We start from the raw sequence: 9,970 nt of genomic DNA, 5'->3' as shown, positions 1-9,970 counted from the left end.
ATCTGCAAATGGCAAGCCATCGGCTAATTGCCTCCAAAAAAGGGCCCGCAACGCTGACGAATTGGGTGCATACACATTTATTATCCCGACTATACATTGTTGCCATCGGACAGTCACATAAACAACACGTCCCTCCACTATGGTGTCTTGACCCACAACAACAATATCCGTATTGTTCCTAATAGATGTATAAACACCTCCTTTTCTACCATGCTCACCCTGAGCTGGGGTGAAAAAGTATGTCAATCCCCCTCAAGAGGATTGCCAATACTCAAGATTCTGTTCACACTCAAATGATGCTCTTGCAAGAGCAAAATGTCCGGGATCCCCTTAAAGCATGGGGATTTGAACTCCTAACAGAAGTTCTTCCTTTCCATCATGCATTTGCTTCCACAAAGATCTTGTATGTTTCACGTGATTAATTTCATGACATCAATTTTGAAGTCTCCCAAAAGGACATAGTACCTCCCCTGAGTCCATGCCCAACCTCCCTTATTAATCCTCTCCCATCCTAACACCACATCTTGCCTTGTATCTTCTTCCAGTTCCTCCTCATGGAAGTGTAACACCTCATTGAGGGAATCTACCCTGTCGTCTAGGCATAGTAGTAGCTGCTTTTTAATGCAAGCATCGTTGAAACTCCCACATTTCATTCCATCATTCATCCACATCGACATCCACTTATCCCCACTCGAGGTGATTGGCAAGTTGTTAAAGTATTTGTGCGCCTTGATTTCTATGGAGCTAGGGGTTTCGACCAACAATATTAAGATTCTTTTCCATTCTTCCATTGAAAAATCATAACTCCACAAATAATGCTTAGCCATCTGACTTTATTTTATCTTAATTTTCATATATTAGGGCTAATTTCAAAGAAAAATGCCATCAACATGTGTAGATTTTTTATAACTGAAAGTGTGGTGTAATGGCTAGAACTTTCCTAATACCCACATTGACTTGAAACTATCATGAGATCAATTTCTTTTCTTTTCTTTTTTCCAAAAACAAAACTCTTTGAATTAGTTATACAATTTTACATATGTGAATGTTATATACAAACCCTAGAGGAACTCAATAGTTCTATCTTATGTGGAGGCCCTCTGATTCAATAAAGTGAGGCGACGACCATTGTTGGATGAAAGCGAATTGTTGTCTTTCGGCTCCATCGGATCTGCCCATGATGCTATTGCAAAACTCTTTCCATTAGTTATACAATTTTACATTTGTGAATGTTATATACAAACCCCAAAAGGAACTCAATAGTTTCATCTTATGTGGAGGCCCTCTGATTCAATGAAGTGAAAGGACGACCATTGTTGGATTCAGAAGGCGAATTGTTGTCTTTCGGCTCTTTACTGTGGCTACAACTTCACTCCATATCTTTGGCAATAACGTCACATGGGGCATGGTTTGGTTGGTGAAGATCAACCAACAACGTTGTTTCTAGAGAGTCCATAATGTTATTTTGGGTTGATCAATTCCACAACAACTTCATCTTTGGCATTGATGGGGGTTGAGTGATAATTGTTGGTGGTAAAAAACGAGATCTCTTGTGCCTTTATCACAACGTCATCCCTCGTCTTGATGTTCGTATCTATCAATTGGGGTCTTCCATGATAGCCAATATACATTCCCCTACTCTTATGGAGCCAAAGACTAAACCCCAAAGTCTTCCATTGTGGTGAGATGTTAATCACTCCCACCTCGTAAATTGATCCCATCATGTCAAGAACTCTTTTGTTGCTTTCATGTTGAGCCCTTAACTCCTCTCACCATCCGGAGTAAAGAACTTCCATCATGCAGAGTTACCTTACAAGAGCTAAACATTGTGTTCTCAAGTTCATTAATCCCATTGTGTTGGGAGCTCATTCTCGTCTTGGTGAACTCTTAACCCCTCTCATCATGGTCAACATTTGCTCACATTGTTTTGACAACCAACTATCTACTAATAATGGTGAACAATCAATTGTTTTCAAATAGTGGAGAATCATCAACTCCCATCATAAACAAACAAGCATGATCTATCATTGTATTGAGAAGATTAAATAAATGTTTCGTGCAAAGAGGCGAAAAGGCATGCTACCAAGTTCATAGAATAGTTTTACCCCTAAATTTACCCAAAAGTGCACCTCACCTATTGCCCAACCACAAAAAGACCAATGTTGAACCTTGGAGGTTGGTTTTTAAAGTTGGATCCAAATGAGCAAAGAAGGTTGAATGACAAAGGGGTTATGATTACATTTGCCTCCCCTTCCTCAAGAAGTCTTAGTTGAAGCTAAGCATAGAGTACCTCACACATATTAAAGAGGATGAGATCCTTGAACTCGTGTTTTAATAAAGAGGTAGATCTCTAATCAAAATTGTTAACTAAGACAAGTGCCCAAACAAAATGCTAACTAAAATCAAGTTTGTCCTAATAAAATGCACTTGTTCCCCTAATAGTCCATCGATGCACTTAGAAATGTCGAATGTAGACATAGCCAAAGTCTGTAAACACGAAGCACACAAACATTCTGCCGATTCCACAAAACTACCCAAATTCACCTTTGCTAGTGGCTCCAATGGCCACAAAGAACCACCAATTAGATCCCACACTAATAGGGTACACAAAAATTGTAGGCACAAATATCTCGAAACACGAAGATAGTGGCACCAAATATCAACATTTGTAATCCATAAATAGGCACGACCTTTGATTCATCCAAACATTAATTAGATCCCACACTAATAGGGTACAGAAAAACTGTAGGCACAAATATCTCGATACACGAAGATAGTGACAGCAAAGATCAACATTTGTAATCCATAAATAGGCATGACCTTTGATCCATCCAAACATTGTTAGTCATAGTTGATCAAGCAAGGGGATGCATGACCTTTCATAATCATGTTAAGGATAGAGACCCAAATAAGTAAGTTGTACCCCTTTTTATGAGCATCAACAATGCTTAAGACCATGTTGAAAAGTTGAAACAAATTACATGAGCATACAAACCACTCTCAATCTAGATGGTAGTCAATCCATTTGGTCTTGCCTTACAAGGCCAAGTCAAGAGTTTGATACCGCATGCTTCCAGATGAAGTCTAGAATGACCTCCCTAGTGTAAATGAAATGAAGTCTGGAATGACTTCCCTAGTGTAAATGAAGAATTTAGTGGAACGCCATTAACCAACAAGAAGAGAAAGAGTGACATAGGATTATATATGTTGAGGACTAAAACATTATATGATAGACGTGAGCCTACACTCTATGCATTGTATGACCCCATCGTATGAAACTTCCTCATTGCTAGCTAGTGTCAAACATTCAACCATGCATCCACAATAGTCATGAGGTTTGAAGACTCAATGATGGTAATGTGACAATGAAGACTAACAAGACTCCATAGCTGATTCAAGAATGGAGGGATTTAAAATTAGATAACACAATAGTAGCATTAAGTTTTTATTCCAACTTATATAAGGGTTTAGCATTGGATGAAATATTATATTTAGAACCTATATTCCTCCATTAAAAGTCTACATGTTGAAATTACAATCCTAAAAAGGTATTACTTTCTTGGCTAGTCCTAAAGCTATACCACTATCCTCTACATGTTCGCAATATGATAGTTTGATGGAAGGATAACACACACTTACTACGCCAATACTTTCTCGAAAATTTGACTTTCTAGTTCACTTTCCACAATCATGGGTTTTAAGACAATAGTGTTGCAATAGGCTATGGTAATAAAGCCACTAAGAGTAATATCCCTTTAAATTTCAACATGTTGCTCAAAAAACTGTGTTTGCAAATGCCTAAACTAAAAGGTAGCATAACATATCAAAGTGTCAAAGATACCGACAAAGGAAAATGAGTTTATTTACTTGAGTGTTAAATTTTTTTTGAAAAAGCAAATAATCCCTAGATGCCTTGGGCCCAATTGGATGGATGAAACAAAATTGCCTTAGAGTAGTTTATATGGCAAGCATTAATTTTCCATGCAATCTCAACAAGAAAATTTCAGGGCACTACCATCACTTAATATGAGCATGTAAGCTCTTTGAAGGGCATGAATCGATTAGAACAATCATACGAAGACAAAAGTAAGTCATCAAATTTCTGGGGATTTAGTATCCCAACTACAATAGATAGTACTCTTATGAAAAAATCTTACAAAAGCAATTCATTTAGCAATCCTAATAAGATTATCCTAAATAAAGTCATGTATGAATCAATAAATGTGACCCAAACCAAAGCAAACCATATTCGGCGAGTAGGAATCTAACTGCATATAACCAGACATGCAAAAGTAAAAAAAACCCATCATATTCCACAAGGTGTTAGATTATGAAGTCATCAAAATAGATGCTAACTAAAAAGATGTGGAAATGAAATTGCTAGTAGGCATAGAAGAAAATCAATAAAAAATTATCTTATTGGATTTTCTTGAGATGAAATCTACTTGTTAACCCTCATGATTCCAAGCAAAAAATTCTAAAATAAATGTCTCACATCAAATGAAGGTTGTTACAACATGGGCAAAGATGACTTCGATGTCCCGTATAGAAACACACTCACTCAAATTATCTATTTATACTTTCTAACAAACTTGGAAACGACAATAAATTGCTCAATTCTAGTAAATAAAGGGACTAATGTAATAATGTATAATGAGAAATTTACTTGATTCCAGCAAATGAAGGCCGGATCGCAATGAGTGGATCACCATAACCCACAGGTTCTGCAAAAAGAAACCAAAAACAATATAATGATGAAACCAATAGCATTTCACATGAAGAAAGTGATTATTATTTTCCCTTCCATTTTTACCTCCATCTTTGCATAAGATTTTCATCACTTCTCCAGAAGTTTCAGCCTGCATACACAAGTTATATCAACTTATTTACAATGTTTTTCATGTCATTAGAAATACAAGGATGTGGATGGAAAGGAACCATGGAATTTGCAGTGCACCAAACACGGACACTTTAAAAATATCAAGCAACTTAAAGTTCAAAAACCATCCCACTAAATTTTCCACATTTAATTTGCACCCTAGGGAACATGGACACTTGCTTCCTGCTAAATATCCATATTTCTACTCCTCCACCAATGAATTTCCTTAAAACACATCAATATATATATATGGGAGCCTCATCTTTACTCACATATGTAAAGGAATATCTTAAAACATCAGTATATGAGAAACCTGTCTCTTTCTGGGTTCCTTCAACTCTGAGCACATAGAAGATATATTCCTACCACACACACATGTAGATTGGATGGTTGTGCTTAGTTCTTGTGCACTTCATGCATTGGTTCACATGAATCAATGGTTTGCGAAACATCCCCTTTTCATTTGGATAGGATGCTTTGAATATTTTGGGCACAATTCCTTTGCGATCTAAAATATGTACTTTTTTCAAAGGCTAGGGTGAGAACCCAAAGCCGAAGTAGAGAATACATGTCCAAAAAACTAGAGTTTAGCCAGATTCGTACTTCAACGGGATGTTGCGTCCCAAGTTGTTCCACATAGCACACCGCTTGACCTTCTTTAACAATTTGACCCTGTACAACAATTCAATATCACATCTAATCTTGCAATATTTGAACCACTCAACAAAGCATATGGTAAGATAAATTATATACGAACAGCACACATCATAGCTAATATCTGATATGCAATATAAATCTATAATAGCTAACAAATTATACACATTCTAGATCCACCGTAGCTAACTTCACAAAATGAAAATGCATACCTCCTCACACAGCGGACGACCGCTTTTCTTCTTTACAACTCGCGACCTTCTGAACCAACCCACCTATCAAAGATCACGTCCATGGGTGGTGTTATGACAAAATTTGCAACAGGAAAATAGAAGCATAAGATATGCAATGATCCTAATCATCAAGATTGTTAAAAAAGTAAAAAATAAAATATGTAGTTTATATTGCAACCCTTATCATTCATGTTATGTTATGATGAAAATACAGAAAAGATAAAGAGAAGAAATTACCTTGGGACAGGTCACAAAATGGAGACCTTCATCAGCAGCTGCCTCAAGAAGACCGATTTTTGATCCACCTTTTGAGGAAGGGTTTGCAAGAGTGATTGCACCAGATGACGGAGAAGAAGGTTTGGGTGAAGGGGGAGGAAGAGCTAGTGAAGACACACCAGACTTCTCCATGGGCTCGCTTGGTATAGGTGGTGCCAGAGGTACAACAACTGGACTCGAACCTTTCAATTTTGTCACATCCCTCTTTACTCTTAGCTTAAAAGAACCCATCTACACAGTTCCAAAATTTCAAGCATCAATCCTGTGACAATTATGAACTTCGAAATGTATCATCAAGAGCATGAATCATTTGGAATAAAGAGTGTAAAATAAATAAAAATATACTTTAAGAAAAATGCATATTTTAAAGCATCAATCCTTGGGCCAAACCCATCTATACAATTTTCAGATAATTATGGGCTTCAAAAACACATTGTTAAAAGCATCAATCATTTGGAATGGGCAGTGTAATTCAATACTGCAGCTTCAAATTTTCTTATGATAACTGTAAACCATTGCAAAATGCATTTTTCCCCGTACTAAGGTTGAAAGAAAAATCCAACCTTGAGCTCTAGCTCTGCAATACTGGTTTCATCACAAATCTCCATCAATAAAGATTGTATCTGTAACAATAGCAAACATATTTATACAAATTTGGTATGAACCATACAGTGGGATCCAGGGTATCAATCCAATCAGACCTCAAAGGAACTGGGAGAAAGCGAGCTATCGTTTTCCTTTGGCTTCAGTCTATTCTCTGTTTCTTCACCTATTTCTGCTAAGACGAAGGAACTATTGATCAGTAGTGATATCCAATTAAGAGACCATCAACAGACTGAGAGAATTTATCGTGGATTATAAACACATAAAAGGCGATGAGAAGACATGAGATTTATCATCCTTTCTTGAAACTCACATGATGAAGGTGAGCAAATTCATAAGAATTAACACCATGGATTAGAACTCACATGCATGATGATTAGAGAATCCACATTAAGTTTTTTTTACATTTTACCCTGAGGGAAACGATCCACTTACATGGACGAGGATTTTTTAGCCATTTTCTCTTGAGGGAAAGAGCAAAGCTTTTTTACATTTTCCCATGAGGGAAACAATTCACTTAATACATGGACAAGGATTTTTTGGCCATTTTCTCTCAAGGGAAAGAGGCCATTTCCGCTCACTCATTCTTTTCTCACGTATTGAGCATTATGAGCTTCTTCCTGATGTGGAATATCCCACTTTCCCTCATGCTTCCCTCTGATGCTCATCGGATCTTGAAGTGTTCAGTATTAATCCACTGAGTGGGAATCATTGTCGCAAAATTTTCTTAAACTTCTGGTGTGAAAGACATAATGGGATTAAACTGTATGTCTAAATGGCATGCAGTATCATTGTTGTGAAGAGAGAACATCTTGAGATGAATGAGTAAATAAACTAGCACCTCGCTTGATGAGAAGTAAACATGTGTGTGTGTGTGTGTGAGAGAGAGAGAGAGAGAAGAAATCTCACCTATAGAAACTCATTATGTAAATGTCCTGCTAAAATCAATCATATGATGAAACCCAGGGTCGAAATAGTATGCATGCCTCATCATGAAGAGGAAACACCATCATCATCATCTTGAGATGAATGATGAACAAACTAACATCACCTTGAATAGCAAACATTACACGGTCCTGAGACGAATTAATAAACAAACTACCACCGTCATCGCCATATCCAGATATGAATGAATGAACAAAATTTAAAGAACATTATCTTCATCTGAAGATCAATGATTGAATAACTAAGCAGCAGAATAATTATTGAACAAATGAATAAACAAACAAGATTCTTATATTTAGATGAAATAATGATAAATAAAATTCCCCAGTAAAAATAGATTAATAAGATATCAAACCAAAAAAAAGACTAAAACTAAAATCTTACTTTGTGAAGAAGCAATATCAGAAACAGCACAAATTGGCATCCTTGAGAAGGATCTCCGAACTCTCCATGGATGGCAGATCATCACGGTAGATCTAACAGATAATGATGAAGGAACTGCCAAATTCCCTGTTTTTCAATTAAAAATGTGCAAACAGAAAAAAAAAAAAGACCAAAAAAATAAGAAGCAAAATTCTGAGAAATCTCTCGAAATCATTAAGGAAAGATGCAAAAATGAAGAAGAAAGAGGAAGAAACAAACAAACAAACAAAAAAAAAAAAAGCAGAGCGACGATTGATTCATTCATGGGACCTGAGGTTGCCATGGCGGTGCAGAGATACTCCATTGAACAAGAAAGGCCAAAAACCCAAATCAGAGAAGGGAAGGAGGAGGATGAGAAACCTTGGTTTGATCTTTAATCTTAAACGAGCAATACTACTAGTACATATATAAGAAGGGTGAAGAAACAATTTTACTTCAGTTTGTGCTTTTTGATGCTTTTTGCTCATTGTTTTTTTTTGGGTGGGGGCAGGGTAGGGCCTCTAATGACTAAAGCATGCAATGAATGAATGAATATTCATGGAATGGCTAATGGATATGTATAATGTATATGTATAATGTATAATGTATAATGTATAATGTATAATGTATATGTATAATGTATAATGTATATGTATATGTATAATGTATAATGTATGTGTATCCAATGTTAGGATCAATATACAACACTACATGTACATTTGTTTTGTTTGTTCCAAAGAGCCAGAGACATAACTTGATTTTTTGAATCATCAATTCAAGAACATTTGCTTTTCATAAAAAAAAAAAGGAGCAAGTGCTTTGGATGGGCTTGAAATTTTTCTCGCTAGATTAAATTGTGGAAACTAAAATTCACAATCCAATGTGGTGCATGGTGAATTGAGGGTTAGACTCCAATTCATGTTTGTAGATTAGTAATACAGTTGCATGTTTCAACCTCGCATTTCAATGAGTCATATGGGAATTGGACCGATGTGTTCCATGGTGAATTGCCTTGATGCGGGGGATCACCCCATATAGAAGAAAGTTCCATAGTACGTAAAATTCGTGTTCGTCTAGTATAACATTCGTTTTCCTACGTTGGAAAACGAATGCGAATGTTATCCTAACATTCTTGTGTTTTTTTTTTGTTTTTTTCCCATTTTTTTAATGTTTTTTTTTGTTTTTTTTTTCATTTTTACGCTTATCTACCTCATAATAAATAGTTAATCCAAAAGTATGATATTTATCATTCTTTGAGGGTGTTTTTCTTTCGCGAATGATTTAATCATTCGCGAATGCGAATGCACGTATGGTGCGTATGGTTCATACTATGGAAGAAACCATGCAAATGTTTTTATGTGGATGAAATGCTCTTCTCGAAGGGGAGTGATGTCGCAATGGCTACTAGCAAAAAAGAACTTCCATAATAAAAACTCTTATTTGCTCAAATCCTCCTTGTAAGTGCATTAATTTTCTCTTAATATTGCTTTTCCTCGTAATTTTTTACTTGATATTGCAATGAATGGATGTTGATCGTAGGCTTCACCCTTTGGTATGTGTGGAAAGCATGCTGCCTAAAGTTCTTCCAAGATCTAGTATGCCCCTCTAGGAGGAATTGAACATGGATATATGGTTCGCAATTATTAGTTGCATGCGAGGGTAGTTGGACGAGGTTTGTGGCCACTCTAACGACGTGGTCACTGCTCGTTTACATTTTGGGCAGAAATGGAGAAACATGTCGATAGTGATGCAAGGAGGAAACTGCCCGAGGTGGAACTATTAGCCCCCTTTCCATGTTGGTTGTTTCCTACACACCTTCCACCCTCCCTCCATTGAAGGCCGGAGGATTGGGCTCGTGCTGGGCGGTGATGATTGTTACAACTTACGAGTTTATAGCTCTAGGTACCTACTTACATTAAGTAGAAAGTATGAGGGGACATGTACGTACCCATAATTTCTTTCTCATATTCTTGAACTC

General features: G+C 36.6%; 1 protein-coding gene across 2 annotated transcripts; it reads right to left on the bottom strand.

Annotated features, from left to right (window-relative positions):
* Positions 1 to 4,099: 4,099 nt before the first annotated feature.
* On the bottom strand, positions 4,100 to 8,426 carry LOC147847472 (uncharacterized). 2 transcript variants are annotated; one of them, XM_087339147.1, is made up of 10 exons: positions 8,284 to 8,426; positions 7,975 to 8,100; positions 6,744 to 6,817; positions 6,606 to 6,665; positions 6,004 to 6,273; positions 5,746 to 5,808; positions 5,483 to 5,551; positions 4,814 to 4,859; positions 4,667 to 4,724; positions 4,100 to 4,268 (listed from the first exon to the last, which is right to left on the bottom strand). In XM_087339147.1, exons 1-10 carry the CDS (start codon positions 8,315 to 8,317, stop codon positions 4,265 to 4,267), a joined length of 804 nt encoding a protein of 267 aa, XP_087195273.1. In that variant the 5' UTR covers positions 8,318 to 8,426; the 3' UTR covers positions 4,100 to 4,264. The 2 variants fall into 2 exon arrangements, with proteins under 2 accessions (XP_087195273.1, XP_087195274.1); XM_087339148.1 differs by lacking the exon at positions 4,100 to 4,268 and having other exon boundaries at positions 4,393 to 4,724; positions 7,975 to 8,088; positions 8,284 to 8,421.
* Positions 8,427 to 9,970: the final 1,544 nt, after the last annotated feature.

The sequence above is a fragment of the Azolla caroliniana genome, unplaced genomic scaffold, assembly GCF_043228905.1.
Source record: "Azolla caroliniana isolate FFs.n. ecotype wild unplaced genomic scaffold, voAzoCaro1.0.p SCAF_965, whole genome shotgun sequence".
Lineage (NCBI taxonomy): Eukaryota > Viridiplantae > Streptophyta > Polypodiopsida > Salviniales > Salviniaceae > Azolla > Azolla caroliniana.
Note: the sequence above shows the minus strand (reverse complement) of the source record. Positions and strands in the feature narration are given on the sequence as shown.

Coding starts and splice junctions, on each gene's coding strand:
- LOC147847472 (XM_087339147.1), bottom strand. CDS start 8,317: ATGGAGTATCTCTGCACCGCCATGGCAACCTCAG. Junction 6,666..6,743: donor TTTCTCCCAGTTCCTTTGAG/GTCTGATTGGAT, acceptor CTATTGTTACAG/ATACAATCTTTATTGATGGA. Junction 5,809..6,003: donor ATTTTGTGACCTGTCCCAAG/GTAATTTCTTCT, acceptor GATCTTTGATAG/GTGGGTTGGTTCAGAAGGTC.